This window comes from Thamnophis elegans, chromosome 2 (assembly GCF_009769535.1).
Source record: "Thamnophis elegans isolate rThaEle1 chromosome 2, rThaEle1.pri, whole genome shotgun sequence".
NCBI lineage: Eukaryota > Metazoa > Chordata > Lepidosauria > Squamata > Colubridae > Thamnophis > Thamnophis elegans.
In genome coordinates this window covers 12,546,822-12,567,041 of record NC_045542.1, presented here as the reverse complement: position 1 = coordinate 12,567,041, position 20,220 = coordinate 12,546,822, and the positions used below count along the sequence as shown (strand labels likewise).

Here is a 20,220-nt window from a genome sequence, read left to right as displayed (position 1 = left end):
TATTAAATGGCTGCTAAGATAGCTTTTGCCTCAAAAACCAATTGATATTAATAGTTCTAATGTACTAGGTTGTGTTTTTTAAAAAATCTGATTGTGGTGGGGAGATTTAGAGGAATCACAACATATAGAAACCATTAAGTATATTCCTTCAATATGCAAGTGGAGAAGTCTCAAGTGGGATTTTACACAGCCTCCCATCCAGGCAGTAAACAAACCCAAACATTTGATTTCCAAATGGAATGAAGGGAGGTTAATTTAGGAAGACAAATTGAAGCTATAGCACAAGTTATTGTCACTTGCCTGGAGCCTAGAGAGTTAACCACTCAGGTAGAAAGCCACACAGTTCTTTGGATTCACTTCCTGAAAGATGTTGCAGAGAGTGAATGCTGCATCTGTTTGCAACATTTTAAGGCAGCTGCCAGACATTTCTGGGAATAGACCCGGCTGCTTTAAGATGCTGCAGGCAAGATGCTCCATTGCAGGCTCCTGCAGTGCATTTTAAAACATACTCTGGAGATTGAATCTGATGCACTGCACCTCTTTACTAAACAGCATTACTTCATCCTTGCATCATCAGATGGAATGCCATATTAAAAAACAAAGATCAGATTGAAAAATTCCTAACAATTCACAATAAAAGACAAAGGAGGATCAAAACTCACCAAGGGCAGCAAAAGTGACATACTTGTTGTGGAAATAACTCGGATTCAACTTGAGTTTTGCAAGGCTGCCTAGACATTCCACTTCCACCCAATCTGAACCTCAAAGAGGAAGAACATTTTATTAGATTCGAATCTCATATTTCATTCAGGAACACAAGGTGGGGTACCTGGGGCTTTCCTTTACCTATTTCTCCCAACAATTGCCCTGTGAGGGATGTTTCAAACTGACTGGATCTGTTTTAGCATGAGAACAAAGTTTCCAAAAGGATCAGGTCGTGGTCTCTCCAATGGGCAAGGCAACTGTTCAGAATATCTGAAATTCTTGACATGATCCAGTTGATAACTGCAGAAGCCTGCACCAATTCACCAGCTTCTCCAGATATTTTACACTTTAATTTCTTTCTTTCCCGCCAGAGACTAAAGGCCAAAAAGATAATCCAAATATCTAAAGCATGTTAAGCTGGGGAAGGCTGCAGTAAAAGAACACCAAACCAGCTTACTCTCTGCATAACCTATACGGATTATGAATGTAGCATGGAAGAGCTTGGAAAAATTTAACGATAGTGCTTTGCCAGAGTCTGAGTCCCAAGATGCTTTTCCAATCAAGCAATAGCCAGAAGTATAATATATGTTGCTATCTCTAGCTGTACCTACTATCTGACCTTCCTTATTAACCATTCTAATAATAATGGAAGAAACAATTAATCAAAATATCTAAAAGGTACCAATTTCTTAGGAGGCTGCACCTTGGAAAAGAGCAAGACATAATCTTTGCCCAATTTGTGTGATTAATCAAGATGAGGACTAGGCCACCTTCTATTTCTTCAAAAGAAAGAAAATTGGGGGAGGGACTCTTTCTACTCCATGGAGATGACCTTCTCCAGCGGCAGTCAAAGCATACAAAGATCTTAGTTTGCTGCATTTGCTCAGCCTCCTGCTTACCTGCTATAGAAGCAAACTGGAGCCATGTTCCAGGGACTAGAACAACGAGGAGAAACAGTCTGAAAGAGATATTTGGGTAAGGTCACATTTTATACAGGCATCTCAATCACAGAGGACATCCTCCTCACTCTTCCCAGGCTGGTTAATATGCTTGATACGATGCTGGCTAGCTGTAGCAGAAGCTGGGATTTCAGGATCTAACTCACTGAAAGCCAAAACCTACTTTAAGGTCTCCGCAGCAGGAAGAGCAGCTACTCAGTAGCTTTCATTCAGTTCCATTCTCACAGAAAACCCATTGCCAGAATAAGTTAACACCCAGACTCAATCTTTCCATTAAGCCAAAACCCATAAGGCACAGTAGAGATGATGAGCCCATGTACCACTTTGACAAAAATCAAAGAAATCACATCTTGGTTTTTTTCTGGCAAGGGCAGAGGGTGCATAATACACCCAGTCTGAATTCACATCTTAGAACACCATCACAGCTTAGTCCTATGGTGTCACACTGGCTGGGTTTCTAAAGTGCTTGGTTTACAACCCACAATGGATTGATTGACCTATCATATCAAGCCAAATCAAATAAAATCACAGGATGCAATAAGTTACCCCAGCCAAACATGCTCACAAATTATGGGTTAGAGATAGACTCAGGTATAACTATAGTTAAGTATTGAACTATGCACACTAAGCTATCTGCTATGGTTTAATAAAAACCAAAATAAAAACAAACCACATTACAAAAATAATTTAGCATAAGAAGTTACATCATTTTTAGAATATAGTGATAAAATATTAGGATATAATCTAGGTAAAGCTAACCCTCTACTGTGTCAAATACTTGGGTTCACCTATGGCATTCAGGTACCAGTATTATTGGTAGTTTTGTAAGCTGTGTGAACCCAACCAGTTGTTGCTTATCTAATAAACCACAGTTAAGTAAAATGCAGCTTAATATGACCCACAATCCCAAATACTAGGCTTATTTTAAGTAAGATACATTTTTTTCCTAAGTCCAGGCCAACTTTTTCCACCATCCCCCTAAACTCACCTTACTGCGAGATATGAAACCATTCTCCTGGAACATGAGAAGGACAAAACTACCAAGCTAAAAGTTCCCTTCTGTAGGATCACTCAGACTCTCCCCATCAGTACAAAAGCAATTTCAGAAGAGAACATTAGGGAGGAGAGCTTGCAGCTGCCTTTTAACCAGCTCGGCCCCTCGCTATCCCAGGTGTCTGCAGTTACCTCCCGCCAATTTACCTCTTTCCCTTACTCCTTAATTGGATTCATCAGAGGAAGATGTTGCTCTAATGGGGAGCTGTAGGGTTGCAAACCTCTGGATTAACGCTGGATGGCAGGGAATCGAAACAATCCTCTTCTTCATTGCTGCCCTCTGGTGGATTTTCGGAATTCTGCAGTCTGGATCAACACCTCAGTCTGAAGGGACCTCGAGCTGCAATCCTAAACGTGCCTTCCTGTAAACTTCATCACAGAATTTACTATTAGGTAAACGTAGGGAGGCTCCAGCGGGATGTATTCTATCAACGGGGAGTGTTCTTTCATTTAAGATACTACTGTAGTAGACTTATCGCTGCATGGGACTGACAATGCAAAGGATAGTCGCTCAGAAAAGTGACTGCTTTAAATTATAGCACTTTGCTGTCCCTCCAAAAGATGGCAGGCACGGGCTGACTTGACTTGGCTTTCTTCATTCTTGACCTGAGCTGGGGAAACGAGGTGAATATGTCCTTCCCATATGGTCTAGCGGTTAGGATTCCTGGTTTTCACCCAGGCGGCCCGGGTTCGACTCCCGGTATGGGAAAGATTACTTTTGGAACAATATTTTTTTTGTCTTTCTGCCAAGTTGGAGGATATTAATTTTAAATGAGCTTACATGAAAAAATTTGGTTAGGTTCTGTGCTTTTGCCCTGGGTATTTGAAAAATGCTTGCCATAGTGCTATTTATCCATAAATTCTATTTTCTGTGCACTCTTATTTATATTTTTACACACCACTCCTTCAATTCAAGGGCCTTTTTTACAATATTTAAAAAAGGCAATACTGCATAAGAAAATATTGTTTAATGCAACATTCATAAAGTATAACCAGCCTAGAGTAAGATTACTTGACACTCTGAAGATTACAGTGCAAATTAGAAAGTAAGATGAGCATATTCTATTCTATTGTATTGTATTGTATATGGTATGCCTTATATAAAGCCCACTTTGAATGAAACTGCTGATGGCTTCCTGACATTGTTAAATTATGCCTCCCAACATCCCTTGCTGGTGGTGTCCATTCTAGCAGAGCTGGCTGGAGAATTCTGCTAGTTAAAGTCCACAAGTCTTAAAGTGGGCCAAGTTTGAAGACCTCTGCTCTAGGGAGATATATACTGTAGCCCACTCCAATTCCAGGTGTTTTTATTCATCTCCAGGTGTTTAAATGTTTACTTTTCATTTCCAGTGGTCAAAAATTATTATGGTTAGGTGCACAGCCAGATGGGTTTGCATTGTTATCCACCTAATGAGCCCTTCTCAAGAACCTGGGATAAGTAGATGTTGCTTGATGGAAGGAACTGTCACAGGATGTAAGCTGTTCCATATTAAGCTGTCTTTTGCAATTGACTGATGGTGATTTTTGTCATCATCGTCATCATTATGCTTGTGACACAGTCAGATGTTCAGACTGGATTTGGCATTTTTGTCTACCTGTTAACTCTTTCCCAAGGACCTGGGACAGGAAGATATTGATGAATAGGATTAAAGGTATCATTGCAGGATACCTTTTATCTGTACCAAGTAAAGCTGCCTTTTGCAATTGACTGGGGATGATTTTGTCAATGCCAATGGTAGTTCAGTGATGCCCCAGATGTTGTTTACATAATATATTTATAATACATTTTGTATTATATATTTATATTTATTTATATATTACGTACCCATCATTATATATGCCTTTGAATCAGTCCTGGGTCCTTCTGGCAGCTTGGACTAATCACTTGCCTGCTTTCTACAGCTGAGAAAGAGAGACTGGCCAAAAATCACCCACTCACAGTTTCCTGAGTTTTAGTCTGATGCCTGATCACTACACCAACTGGCTCTCAAAGATTATGGTAAACATTAATAGGAAGAATAGTCCAAAACAGGCAAATCACATCTTGTGGGAAAGCTGTCTGTGAGAGTGAGCTTGCATTGATGATACAAGCATTCTCACAATCCGATGGACCACTTCACGAATCTCTAATTCCTAGGCTGCTTTGGCAATGAGACACGCACACACTGCAGACTGGGTGAAAATGGTGGTTTCTGGTTAAACCAGAACACTTTTTATTAGGAAAGTTCAAAGAAGCTAGTCAGCAGTTTAATACAAACAAAGGATCTCACAGTATGTTACAAATCACTTCTTGATTACACATTCTGGCAGAAAGGCAGGGAGGAGGGACAAAAGGTACTCTTTGATAAGGGAGGTAGGAAGTATGGAATTGTATACAGAGAGCTACATTAGGCATATGGGAATGACTGATTTGTTACACGAGGCGGCAAAAGGATGCAAGGCTAATTCTGTGTGTTTATATCTCAGATAATAGAGGCCTCTCATTTCTGTGTGTATCTGTGTATTGCTATTCACATAGACACTCAAAATGAATTCGGTTTCCTTATCTAAAAGCTTTCCCAGGACTGTTTTCTCCATATGGCTTTTGGCAAATGTTCACTGGGATCAATTGATCCAGATAGATATTGATCCAGATAGATATTCTATCCTATCCTATTGATCCCAGCTAATTTCACCCAGCCAATTATGGGGTAAATTCCCACAGCTGTCTTATAGGAATATACTTTGCATATGAGCAGACTTCCTTGATACTTTTCTTTACATATTAACTTTTACTTATTAAGGAGCCAAATCCTAATCGGATTCTGATGCGTTTGTATAAGATTAATTTTCTGAATTTGCCATAGGCATTTCGGAAAACAGAAGAACTGCATAGATTATAGAGGAATGGCAGCTAAAGAGAAAAGTCAATGGCATATGTCATGTGAATCTTAATTTAATTTGTTTTTTAGTTTGCAAACTTTTACATAGGAACTTTGGACAATCATGGCATTATACATACCTCTCATTTTTCATTTTTAAAAAACGCGTTGTTGACAGAGCTGTTAATTTCTGCAGTTTTTTTCTTCGGCCTTCCAGGAGAAAGATTTTCTCCCCTCTAGAATGCCGTTTAATTTAAAGATATTCCTTTGGCATGGTTTGTTTTATGACCACTTGCTATTTCTCGCTCTTTAAAAAAAGAAAAGCTCCTGGCAACATCATGTGCCTTTTGTAAGCAATAATCCGTCAGAAGCCTCCCAAAATAAAAAGATTCCCCTCTTGAATATCCTGGTTTTAAAGGCACGGACACCTCTTTTTCAGGAGGAGGAAACAGCAGTTCAGTTCAGTTCAGTTTATTACATTTATATGCCGCCCTTTTCCCCCGAAGGGGACTCAGGGCAGCTCACAACTCAACCAGGGAAGGGGAATACAGACCAAAAAAAAAAATTAAAAATTAAAAACAAAGCATAACAATGCATAATTTAAAAACATACAACAGTCATACCATTCGAGATGGGGGCAACAGCTCTTTAGCCCCAGGCCTGTTGGAACAGCCAGGTTTTAAGGGCCTTGCGGAAGGCCTGGAGGGTGGTGAGGGTTCGAATCTCCACGGGGAGTTCGTTCCAGAGGGTCGGAGCAGCCACAGAGAAGGCTCTCCTCTCCTCCGAGTAGTCGCCAGTCGACACTGGCCGGCGGATGGAATTCGGAGGAGGCCTAATCTGTGGGATCTGATCGGTCTATGGAGGTAATTGCAGGCAAAGAGAACTACGGTAGTTAACCTGTTGGAAGATGCAAGAACCAAAGATGAAACCAAAAGAGCAACTGGTTGCAGAGGATATGGTTTTTGTATAGACAGTTAAAAAGAAAGATTTAAAGCAGATAATAGGGCATCTGGAACTGAGCAGCAGAAGACAGAATTTGAAGCTGATTATGTACTTGATTAAAACGTACACATTTTTGTACATGAAATTTGAAACAAAGAACAATTGAAAGCTGGCATGATAAAATGGGCTAAGAACTTTTGTGATAATGTAATGTTGAGATGGTTGGAAAACATGTGGTTAAAAAGATTGAAATTCATACTACGTTATAATTTAAAAGAGAATGTTTATAAAATAATGTACCATTGGTATATAGTTACAAGAAAAATATCAAGAATATATAAAAGATACTTCAAATTTATATTGGAAAGGTGGCCAACATGGTCATTTTATCATGTCTGGTAGTCTTGTGAAAGAAGCAGAAAATGTTGGGGCAATGCAATACTAATTTTTTAAAGATTAATATTCAGCTGAAATCAGAAGTTTTTTGGGTGGGGCTAATGGACAATTAGAGAAGTGCCATTTTTATATATGATCATTGTTGCCTGATGTGTAATTTTGTGCAAAAAAGAAAGTCTGAAATATCCACAAGAGAGGAATGAAGATGTTGGAACTAGCAGAGATGGCAAAACTGTTTGCTTAGATTAACAATTACAATTGTTAATGAATGGAAAACCCCTCTACATGTTTTCCCGGGGGGGAAAAGGAGAAAAACCTGATTTATGGATTTTATGATTAGAAAGGTAGATTATGGAAAGTAGAAAATTATGTTGTAACCTTAGAGAAGGTAAAATACAGGTAGTCCTCAATTTACAATCATTTAACAATGATTCAAAGTTACGATAGCCTTGGAAAAAATGACCAATAACTTGTACAGGTAGTCCTCGAATTACAACCACGATTGAGCCCAAAATTTAAGTTGCTAAGTGAAACATTTGTTAAGTGACTTTTACTCCATTTTATGACTTTTCTTGCCACATTCACTTTACTTGTCAGATTGCAAAAGGTGATCCCATGAGACTCCCTAAATATAAAGTTTCTGCTGAATTTCAGCATTAGGCTAAAAGTAAGGGTGGGGAGATAAATGAAACATAATAATCAGATACAAAATATCTTAAATCAAAGTCCATACCCAGGCAAATTTAAGTAAGGGTCAACAGGTTTCTAGGCTAATAATTTTCTTTTTCTCTCAATAACAACAACATCAACAACAGAAGAGCAGAATTGGAAGGGACCTTGGAGGTCTTCAATAGTCCAACTTCCTGCTGAGCAGGAGACCTTATATAATTCCAGACAATAGAATAGAATAGAATAACAGAGTTGGAAGGGACCTTGGAGGTCTTCTAGTCCAACCCCCCTCCTAAAAAGGAGCCGAGGTGGCGCAGCGGTTAGGGTGCAGTACTGCAGGCCACTTCAGCTGACTGTTATCTGCAGTTCAGTGGTTCAAATCTCACCGGCTCAAGGTTGACTCAGCCTTCCATCCTTCCGAGGTGGGTGAAATGAGGACCTAGACTGTGGGGGCAATTTGCTGACTCAATTTGCTAAAAATCTGTAAACCGCTTAGAGAGGGCTGAAAGCCCTATGAAGCGGTATATAAGTCAAATAAATAAATAAATAAATAAATAAATAATAAATAAATAAATAAATAGACAGGAAATCCTATACCATTTCAGACAAATGGCTATCCAACATCTATTTAAAGACTTCCAGTGTTGGAGTATTCACAACTTCTGGAGGCAAATCATTCCACTGATAAATTGTTCTAACTGTTCTGTCAGGAAATTTCTCCTCAGTTCTAAGTTGCTTCTCTCCTTGATTAGTTTCCACCCATTCCTTCTTGCCCTCCCCTCAGGTGCCTTGGAGAATAGCTTGACTCCCTCTTCTTTATGTCAGCCCCTGGGATATTGGGACACTGCTATCATGTCTCCCCTAGTCCTTCTTTTCATTAAACAGTTCCTGCAACCGTTCTTCATATGTTTTAGTCTCCAGTGCCCTAATCATCTTTGTTTCTCTTCTCTGCATGAGAAGCAAGACATGCCTGCAACAAAATGGGCTTTGTACAGCATAGTGCAGGGGTGTCAAACTCTAGGCCCACTGGCTGCATCCAGTCCACAGGGTTCTTAGACTGAGCTTGTGGGGCTACCCTGGAAACAAGGAAGGACTGGCCTGTGGTGCCTCTACCAATGAAAATGCAGCTGGGGGGGGGGGCTGAATGCAGCCTTCCCGAGCTCCATTTTTGCTGGCAGAGGGTTGCAGGATGCCATTGCAGTCAAAAATGAAGCTCGGGAGCCCGTTTTCATTGGAAGAGCGGCGGACCCCTGACATGAGTGACGTTGAGCTGGCCATGCCCACCCTGGACCCCCGAGGTAAAACACAAAGCTAATGAAGCCCTCAATAAAATTGAGTTTGACCTAGTGAATAACAATATAACCAATCAAATTTTACCTTAACATAAATATACATATTATTCCAGTTCTTGGTTAATTTCTAATTCAGCATGTCACTCATGAACCAAGAAAATTAGATCAATTAAGCATGGCTATGCAAAGTGGCTAAGACACTGAGCTTGTCGATCAGAAGGTCGGAAGTTCAACAGTTCAAATCCCTAGCATCATGTAATGAACTCCTGTTATTTGTCCCAGCTTCTGCCAATCTAGGAGCTCGAAAGCACATAAAAAATGCAAGTAGAAACACAGGAACCACCTTTGGTGGAAAGGTAACAGCATTCCATGCACCTTTGGCATTTAGTCATGCTGGCCACAGGACCACGGAGACGTCTTCGGACAGTGCTGGCTCTTCAGCTTTGAAACGAGATGAGCACTGCCCTTAGAGCTGGAAATGACTAGCACGCACGTGCAGAACCTTTATCTTTACCTTAAGTACATAATACAAACACAGCTAATGTGTTCTAAATCAGGCAACTACATTTTGGCCTTGTTATACAGGTGTTTTTTGACTTAGTTTCTTTAGTGATCATTCAAAGGTACAATGGCACTAAAAAAAGTGACGTGACAATTTTTCTCACTTAATGACTGTGGCAGCTTCCCCATGGTTATGTCATCAAAATTCAGACACAATTGACTCATATTTATGAGTGTTAGTGTCCCAGGTCATGTGATCACTTTTTGCAATTTTCTGACAAAATCAATGTGGACTTTGTCATTTAACAAACTTGTTATTAACTTAACAATTGCAGTGATTCACTTAACAACTGTTGCAAGAAAATAGGGCAAAACTCACTAACATGTGTCACTTAGCGATAAATTTTGGGTTCCATTGTGGTCAGAAGTTGAGGACTAGCTATATAACATAGCTAATATCTAAAATTGTTATGTCAGCTAAAGCAGGTTTCAGCCTTTGTTTATGTGATTTTGAAAAAGAAGAAGAGAAAAAGCAGTCTACCAGATCTAGAGCTGATATGTTTGCTGTTTTCATTCTCTAATAAGAGTTGGGTTTACCCAACGCTCTTAAACTAACGATTCCAAAATCGGTAAACTACCCAATTGGATGAAAGCGGGTTTTTCTTTAGGTAATGACACATGAACCCATTACCCAATCACATCAGAAATATTTAAATTGACTTAAGTGTTTTACCTACATTGGGCAAAATGGATTTTCCAAGTGGTTTTGGGTAATGAAGGAAAAATTTGGGAAGTGCTGCTCCAAATTATAATCAGATGTAATACAACTCATTCAAGAAACCACGGTTACAGATAAGCAATCTGATGTTGTCCAGATATTTTGGAATTTAGGATCCATAAACCCTAACAAATGGCCCCTTATGGAACTCAATGACTTTATGTTGTCCTTTGCTCTAAGTGTTTTGTAATTTTGGTAGCCAATGACTGAAAGAAATGAGCAGATATGTGATGGTTCCTGGTAAAAATATGAAATTTAAACTGCAAACATCTGAACAGCCACTGGATGACAGAGAAAAAAGGTCAGAATATACTAACTCCTTACTGTTAGCTGGATTTCTGCAGCCTGAATCTGGTAGCTCTAGTTCCAGGGCATATGAAAATTTGTTACTAAACCATATCTCTTGATCCTTATTTATGAAACAAAAGCAGCTTTTCCTCTGTGCCCTTGGCTCCGAAATCCCAAATGAAAACTCACAATATGAACATGCATGTGAGCAAGCATGGAATCGAGATGCCATCCGAGCTCTTTTCATACGCCACCATCATTGAAATATTTACAGCTGACAATCTTGGCAGAAGATTGATCTTTTAACAATGATTCAAAGTTACGATAGCCTTGGAAAAAATGACAGATAACTTGTACAGGTAGTCCTTGAGTTACAAACACGATTGAGCCCAAAATTTAAGTTGCTAAGTGAAACATTTGTTAAGTGACTTTTACTCCATTTTATGACTTTTCTTGCCATATTCACTTTGCTTGTCAGATTGCAAAAGGTGATCCCATGACACTCCCAATAGTCCAACTTCCTGCTGAGCAGGAGACCTTATATCATTCCAGACAATAGAATAGAATAGAATAACAGAGTTGGAAGGGACCTTGGAGGTCTTCTAGTCCAACCCCCTGCCTAGAAAGGAAACCCTATATGATTTCAGACAAATGGCTATCCAACATCTATTTAAAGACTTCCAGTGTTGGAGCATTCACAACTTCTGGAGGCAAATCATTCCACTGATAAATTATTCTAACTGTTCCAACTGTCAGGAAATTTCTCCTCAGTTCTAAGTTGCTTCTCTCCTTGATTAGTTTCCACCCATTCCTTCTTGCCCTGCCCTCAGGTGCCTTGGAGAATAGCTTGACTCCCTCTTCTTTGCATCAGCCCCTGGGATATTGGAACACTGCTATCATGTCTCCTCTAGTCCTTCTTTTCATTAAACAATACAATACAATAGCAGAGTTGGAAAGGACCTTGGAGGTCTTCTAGTCCAACCCCCTGCCTAGGCAGGAAACCCTATACCTTTCCAGACAAATGGCTATGCAACATCTATTTAAAGACTTCCAGTGTTGGGGCATTCACAACTTCTGGAGGCAAGCTGTTCCACTGATTGATTGTTCTAACTGTCAGGAAATTTCTCCTTAGTTCTAAGTTGCTTCTCTCCTTGATTAGTTTCCACCCATTGCTTCTTGTTCTATCCTCAGATGCCTTGGAGAACAATTTGACTCCCTCTTCTTTGTGGCAACCCCTGAGATATTGGAACATTGCTATCATGTCTCCCCTAGTCCTTCTTTTCATTAAACTAGACATACCCAGTCCCTGCAACCGTTCTTCATATGTTTTAGTCTACAGTGCCCTAATCATCTTTGTTTCTCTTCTCTGCACTCTTTCTAGAGTCTCCACATCTTTTCTACATCGTGGCGACCAAAACTGAATGCAGTATTCCAAGTGTGGCCTTACCAAGGACTTATAAAGTGGTATATGACTTCACGTGATCTTGATTCTATCTCTCTGTTTATGTAGCCTAGAACTGTGTTGGCTTTTTTGGCAGCTGCTGCACACTGCTGGCTCATATTTAAATGGTTGTCCAATATTTTCTTTAAAAGCCTCCAGTGATGGAGTACTCACAACTTCTGTAAAATCTGTTTTATCTCGTCTGTACTCCTAATATTCAAAAATGATGCCAATGCACCTTTTAGTTTTGCCTGATCAAACAAGTGGCTGATGTTCATGGGAACAGAGGCATCGGTTCTTCTGCCACCTATGCTCTCCTCATCCATCCCTTCCTCGTCACAAGCTATGGGGCTATTGTGAATATGGGACAAGTTGCACAGCTGGTTCCCTTGGACCACAACATGTGCAGGTTCCTTTAACCTTTTGGGTTTTTCCATCTCAAAGGATGAGATGCAGTTGATGTACTGTTTAAAGACATTCTAATCAATCCTCATCTCTGCATCTGTAGCTTTGGCTTCATGAAGACAAAGTTCAGTTGGTGCTTTGGGTGGGTAGCTTTTCAGTTTTGGTTGGATTTCTTAAGGGATATACCTGTTCAGGTGACAAGTTCATGTGTGGAATGGACCATGAGGTGGGAAGGCTGTGAATTGGCAGCAAAGAGCCTTTGCAGGGGAAGCTTAACAGTGAGGACCTCCTGACTGGTGTGGTGTGATATGGTCTCCATCCAAATAGGTCCTCTGATCAGATTTGTCAGGGAATTGCGCAACCGGTGTTCAAATGGAGTCAGAGTCATTGACACAAATTGGCAATTTTATGTAAATAAATATATTTACAGGAGACAAACAGAAGCATCATCAGGAAAATCAACACGACAGGAACATCATGAGGTAAATCACAGACCACACACAGCACACAGGAAAATGGCGGGAAACAAGGAAACTCCCCCTTTACTCTCACAGCAACCAATTACAGCTCAGATTCCCGCATTCAGTGGCTGGCTCTCTTCAGCCGATTGGTTATAACTGTGTGCTGTTACTCGCTGTCCAACCCTTCACTGCTCCAGCTATTAATTGTCGTATATCTTAGCACCCCCTCACTGGTGTGGTATGCTATGGTCTCCATCCAAATATGCCCTCTGATCAGATTCAATTTCACGAATAGAATAGAATAGATATTGAAATGAAGAATAGGATAGGATAGAATATAATAGATATTGGAATGAAGGATAGAATAGAATAGGATAGGATAGGATAGGATAGGATAGGATATTGGAATGAAGAATAGAATAGAATAAAATAGAATAGAACAGAACAGGAATAGAACAGAATAAATATTGGAATGAATAATAGAATAGAATAGATATTGGAATGAAAGATAGGATAGGATAGATATTGGAATGAATAATAGGATATGATAAGACAGGACAGGATAGGCTAGGCTATTGGAATGAATAGAATAAATAGAATAGAATAGATATTGGAATGAAGGATCGGAAAGGATAGAAAAGGATATTGGAATGAAGAATAGAATAGAATAAAATAAAATAGAACAGAAGAGGAATAGAATAGAATAAATATTGGAATGAAGAATAGAATAGAATAGATATTGGAATGAAAGATAGGATAGGATAGGATAGAATAGGATCGGATATTGGAACGAAGTATAGAATAGAACAGAACAGAACAGGAATAGAATAGAATGAATATTGGAATGAATAATAATAGAATAGAGTAGAATAGATATTGGAATGAAGGATAGGATAGGATAGATATTGGAATGAAGAATAGTATATGATAAGACAGGACAGGATAGGATAGGCTATTGGAATGAATAGAATAGAATAGATATTGGAATGAAGAATAGAATAGAATAAATAGATATTGGAATGAAGGATAGGATAGAATAGAATAGATATTGGAATGAAAGATAGGATAGGATAGAATAGATATTGGAATGAAGAATAGAATAGAATAGAATCGAACAGAACAGAACAGGAATAGAATAGAATAAATATTGGAATGAATAATAATAGAATAGAATAGATATTGGAATGAAGGATAGGATAGATATTGGAATGAAGAATAGGATATGATAAGACAGGACAGGATAGGATAGGCTATTGGAATGAATAGAATAGAATAGAATAGATATTGGAATGAAGGATAGGAAAGGATAGAATAGGATATTGGAATGAAGAATAGAATAGAATAAAATAGAATAGAACAGAACAGGAATAGAATAGAATAAATATTTGAATGAAGAATAGAATACAATAGAATAGAATAGATATTGGAATGAAGGATAGGATAGGACAGATATTGGAATGAAGAATAGGATATGATAAGACAGGACAGGATAGGATAGGCTATTGGAATGAATAGAATAAAAAACTTAATTGTCACTTTGAATGTACACTAATCAGCATACATTAAAAATGAAATTTTGTTGCATACAGGTCTCAATGGATAACCAATAACGGGATAAATACAAAATTATCCATATACCCACATATATGACACGGAGAAACAACATAGTCTAGTTCAGATGTATACATATTTATGGTAAGAAAAACAAATCTTGCGAGTTTACCAGACAGGTGGTCTAGGGAACAAAGCTGTTGTAGAATCTGATAGTCCTGCTAGAAATACTTCAAAACCTCCTCTCATAGAAACAGATCATAAAGTGGGTGTTAGGGATCGCTAACAATGCAATGTCATCTCTTATTCCCACACAGCTGGAACAGACTGAGGATTGCTAACTTTGGGCCATTCAGGAAAACTTTATTCAAGAAGAAAGAAGTCATCTACTGCCCAAATGAAAGCTATTTCCCACATCTCTGAAAGTGATGATTGGCTACCAGGGAAGGTGGGTGGTCAGCAGAAGGACTGGGCATTTTCTTCCCTCCCAGGCTTACCTCTTGATAGAAATTGCTGGTGTGCTCCTTGGCTTCTGCGGTGACATCACGTTTCATCATCAGCTTCTACTCTGAAAATTCTCTTTGCATCTCAGAATGTCCAGGGTTACCGAAGGGACAGGAGTAAACACTTTTAAATGATTCTACTTTTACTGACCACTTTTTACCGGACGCTGACTCGATAGGAGATAGTGCCAGTACTACTCGTAGTTTTGGAAAGTCAATTCTTCCAATATGACAGGTAGGAATTGGGCCATCTCACCCATTGAAGGAATCCCTTGTTTCTCCAGAAGACTTAATCAGAGGGAAATAGTTTCATTAAGACGAGAGCTGCGGAGAGTAGAAGATTTGGGGATGGGCTGTAAAAGAAAACTCACGGAAGCCATGGTGGAAAGGAAATCAGAAGAAAACCAATGGGTTGAGCCATCTCAGGGGATGAAGTACTAATGACCTAGCTCCTTTTTTGTGTCTCTTACAGATATAGAGAACTTGTGTGCCCTGCTAGCTGGGTGGCAGCCATACTCATGTAGCCAGTCCCAAGGTAAGAATAACCCTGGATAAAAATATTATTTGGGCTGTTCCAGAGATGATGGACTAATGGACTTGCTTTTTGTTGTGTCTTACAGAGGACGTAAATGAACTCTGCGCTCAGCTGGCAGGATGGCACCCTTTTAATGGTTCATCTTCCCCTTTTGAAGGTGAATGTTTTCCAGCAATCATAACAAAGTAAAAGAATATATTAGGAATGACTAAAATCCTTGTTTCTTTTGTCTTTCAGATGAATTGAATGAGCTGTGCCACTGGCTAGCTGAGTGGCAACCATTTCATCTTGGACAGTGTCAAACAACAGCTGTCCAAGGTAAGAGGTTTCAAGCCATTCTGTTTCAGTAGTGGGGTGGACAGGGCAGGAAATAATAATACATGGTAGGGCTGATGCAAAGATAGCAATAGCACTTAGACTTACATATATACCATTTCACGGTGCTTTACAGCCTTGTCTAAGTGGTTTACAGAGTCAGCATATTGTCTCCAACAATCTGGCTGCTCATTTTACTGACCTGGGAAGGATGGAAGGCTTGAGCCTGATGGGATTCCAACTGCCAAATTGCAGTCAATAGGCAATCAGCTGAAGTAGCCTGCAGTACTGCACTCTAACCACTGTGTCACCATGGCTCTAATGAATGAATAAAGATCTTCTTCTGTATGTATGTCTTACAGATGACCTCAATCACCTATGCCATCAGCTGGCCCAGTGGCACCCTTTCGAAGGCTGAATAGCCAATCTTTTTGGAAAGGTGTTTCCAGGCCATAATAACAGCTGTTGGACCAAATTTCCTTCTGGGTTCGGCTCCAAGTGGGGAAAAAGACACTGGAGACATGGAGCTGCTTGGAAAGTTGGTTTAATGATGGACTGGATCACATGGCTTGAGTCCTGAACAGAAAAGGTGATCACATGCTTCAATGTTGGATGAAGAAGAAGAGAGGACGAAATGCTGAAACTTCTTACTTTGTAAAAAAGAAATAGAAAAGAAAAATGTTCTTATTACTTTTACCCTTTTTTCTCTTGTTCACAATTTGCATTGTTTTAATTCTGTTAAATACTTTCTTAATAAAAACTATTTTTAAAAAGGAAGGAGGAGTGGTGTTGCTTATGGAAATTGTGTGATTAAATTATAGTAATGGTTTCCTCTTATCTTTGCTACTGGTTCAGAACCGGGAGCGTGAGCGTGTGCATGCTTGCTTCACTCACGTGTGATGCTTCTGTGCATAGTGTCTGTGATAGCGTCTGGACTGGTGGGTGGAGCCACCCGCTGCCACCGCTACCTGTTCGCTCGAACTGGGGCAGACTGGCAGAATACCACCTCTGCTTCCAATCCCCAAGACCTTCAAAGACAATGTATCTCTCTCTAGGCTGGTGAGACCCTGGGAAGACTGTGTATGACACCCACATCTGTTGCCTACCCTTTTCCTTCCAGCTGTAGTACCTGCAAGTGCTAGGCAACAAGATAGGAAAACCCTGGCAGGTGTCCTCTTGACTAACATTGGCTTTGATAGGGACTGCCCAGCCTGCTGTGTGGCAAGGAAATACATTTTGCTGTTGCTTAGGGCAGAGAGAGAAGCAAGACATGCCTGCAACAAAATGGGCTTTGTACAGCATAGTGCAGGGGTGTCAAACTCTAGGCCCACTGGCTGCATCCAGTCCACAGGGTTCTTAGACTGAGCTTGTGGGGCTACCCTGGAAACAAGGAAGGACTGGCCTGTGGTGCCTCTACCAGTGAAAATGCAGCTGGGGGGGGGGGCGGGCTGAATGCAGCCTTCCCGAGCTCCATTTTTGCTGGCAGAGGGTTGCAGGAGGCCATTGCAGTCAAAAATGAAGCTCGGGAGCCCGTTTTCATTGGAAGAGCACCGGACCCCTGACATGAGTGACGTTGAGCTGGTCATGCCCACCCTGGACCCCCGAGGTAAAACACAAAGCTAATGAAGCCCTCAATAAAATTGAGTTTGACCTAGTGAATAACAATATAACCAATCAAATTTTACCTTAACATAAATATACATATTATTCCAGTTCTTGGTTAATTTCTAATTCAGCATGTCACTCATGAACCAAGAAAATTAGATCAATTAAGCATGGCTATGCAAAGTGGCTAAGACACTGAGCTTGTCGATCAGAAGGTCGGAAGTTCAACAGTTCAAATCCCTAGCATCATGTAATGAACTCCTGTTATTTGTCCCAGCTTCTGCCAATCTAGGAGCTCGAAAGCACATAAAAAATGCAAGTAGAAACACAGGAACCACCTTTGGTGGAAAGGTAACAGCATTCCATGCACCTTTGGCATTTAGTCATGCTGGCCACAGGACCACGGAGACGTCTTCGGACAGTGCTGGCTCTTCAGCTTTGAAACGAGATGAGCACTGCCCTTAGAGCTGGAAATGACTAGCACGCACGTGCAGAACCTTTATCTTTACCTTAAGTACATAATACAAACACAGCTAATGTGTTCAAAATCAGGCAACTACATTTTGGCCTTGTTATACAGGTGTTTTTTGACTTAGTTTCTTTAGTGATCATTCAAAGGTACAATGGCACTAAAAAAAGTGACGTGACAATTTTTCTCACTTAATGACTGTGGCAGCATCCCCATGGTTATGTCATCAAAATTCAAACACAATTGACTCATATTTATGAGTTTTAGTGTCCCAGGTCATGTGATCACTTTTTGCAATTTTCTGACAAAATCAATGTGGACTTTGTCATTTAACAAACGTGTTATTAACTTAACAATTGCAGTGATTCACTTAACAACTGTTGCAAGAAAATAGGGCAAAACTCACTAACATGTGTCACTTAGCGACAAATTTTGGGTTCCATTGTGGTCAGAAGTTGAGGACTACCTGTATAACATAGCTAATATCTAAAATTGTTATGTCAGCTAAAGCAGGTTTCAGCCTTTGTTTATGTGATTTTGAAAAAGGAGAAGGGAAAAAGCAGTCTACCAGATCTAGAGCTGATATGTTTGCTGTTTTCATTCTCTAATAAGAGTTGGGTTTACCCAACGCTCTTAAACTAACGATTCCAAAATCGGTAAACTACCCAATTGGATGAAAGCGGGTTTTTCTTTAGGTAATGACACATGAACCCATTACCCAATCACATCAGAAATATTTAAATTGACTTAAGTGTTTTACCTACATTGGGCAAAATGGATTTTCCAAGTGGTTTTGGGTAATGAAGGAAACATTTGGGAAGTGCTGCTCCAAATTATAATCAGATGTAATACAACTCATTCAAGAAACCACGGTTACAGATAAGCAATCTGATGTTGTCCAGATATTTTGGAATTTAGGATCCATAAACCCTAACAAATGGCCCCTTATGGAACTCAATGACTTTATGTTGTCCTTTGCTCTAAGTGTTTTGTAATTTTGGTAGCCAATGACTGAAAGAAATGAGCAGATATGTGATGGTTCCTGGTAAAAATATGAAATTTAAACTGCAAACATCTGAACAGCCACTGGATGACAGAGAAAAAAGGTCAGAATATACTAACTCCTTACTGTTAGCTGGATTTCTGCAGCCTGAATCTGGTAGCTCTAGTTCCAGGGCATATGAAAATTTGTTACTAAACCATATCTCTTGATCCTTATTTATGAAACAAAAGCAGCTTTTCCTCTGTGCCCTTGGCTCCGAAATCCCAAATGAAAACTCACAATATGAACATGCATGTGAGCAAGCATGGAATCGAGATGCCATCCGAGCTCTTTTCATACGCCACCATCATTGAAATATTTACAGCTGACAATCTTGGCAGAAGATTGATCTTTTAACAATGATTCAAAGTTACGATAGCCTTGGAAAAAATGACAGATAACTTGTACAGGTAGTCCTTGAGTTACAAACACGATTGAGCCCAAAATTTAAGTTGCTAAGTGAAACATTTGTTAAGTGACTTTTACTCCATTTTATGACTTTTCTTGCCATATTCACTTTGCTTGTCAGATTGCAAAAGGTGATCCCATGACACTCCCAATAGTCCAACTTCCTGCTGAGCAGGAGACCTTATATCATTCCAGACAATAGAATAGAATAGAATAACAGAGTTGGAAGGGACCTTGGAGGTCTTCTAGTCCAACCCCCTGCCTAGAAAGGAAACCCTATATGATTTCAGACAAATGGCTATCCAACATCTATTTAAAGACTTCCAGTGTTGGAGCATTCACAACTTCTGGAGGCAAATCATTCCACTGATAAATTATTCTAACTGTTCCAACTGTCAGGAAATTTCTCCTCAGTTCTAAGTTGCTTCTCTCCTTGATTAGTTTCCACCCATTCCTTCTTGCCCTGCCCTCAGGTGCCTTGGAGAATAGCTTGACTCCCTCTTCTTTGCATCAGCCCCTGGGATATTGGAACACTGCTATCATGTCTCCTCTAGTCCTTCTTTTCATTAAACAATACAATACAATAGCAGAGTTGGAAAGGACCTTGGAGGTCTTCTAGTCCAACCCCCTGCCTAGGCAGGAAACCCTATACCTTTCCAGACAAATGGCTATGCAACATCTATTTAAAGACTTCCAGTGTTGGGGCATTCACAACTTCTGGAGGCAAGCTGTTCCACTGATTGATTGTTCTAACTGTCAGGAAATTTCTCCTTAGTTCTAAGTTGCTTCTCTCCTTGATTAGTTTCCACCCATTGCTTCTTGTTCTATCCTCAGGTGCCTTGGAGAACAATTTGACTCCCTCTTCTTTGTGGCAACCCCTGAGATATTGGAACATTGCTATCATGTCTCCCCTAGTCCTTCTTTTCATTAAACTAGACATACCCAGTCCCTGCAACCGTTCTTCATATGTTTTAGTCTACAGTGCCCTAATCATCTTTGTTTCTCTTCTCTGCACTCTTTCTAGAGTCTCCACATCTTTTC

The 20,220-nt window shown here is 39.9% G+C and overlaps 1 protein-coding gene and 1 non-coding gene across 2 annotated transcripts in view; one reads left to right on the top strand and one right to left on the bottom strand.

The window, feature by feature from the left end:
- LOC116504090 overlaps nt 1-14,856 on the bottom strand; it is a 40,068-nt gene extending 25,212 nt beyond the window's left edge. The window contains exons 1-3 of the mRNA XM_032210932.1: nt 14,800-14,856; nt 12,124-12,349; nt 663-761 (exon numbers count right to left, since the gene is read on the bottom strand). Of these exons, the coding sequence (XP_032066823.1) occupies nt 663-761; nt 12,124-12,349; nt 14,800-14,856 (382 nt within the window). The remainder of the gene's footprint in view (nt 1-662; nt 762-12,123; nt 12,350-14,799) is intronic.
- TRNAE-UUC lies at nt 3,355-3,426 on the top strand. Its single transcript has one exon. It is a non-coding gene; the product is annotated as a tRNA-Glu (tRNA).
- Nucleotides 14,857-20,220: the final 5,364 nt, after the last annotated feature.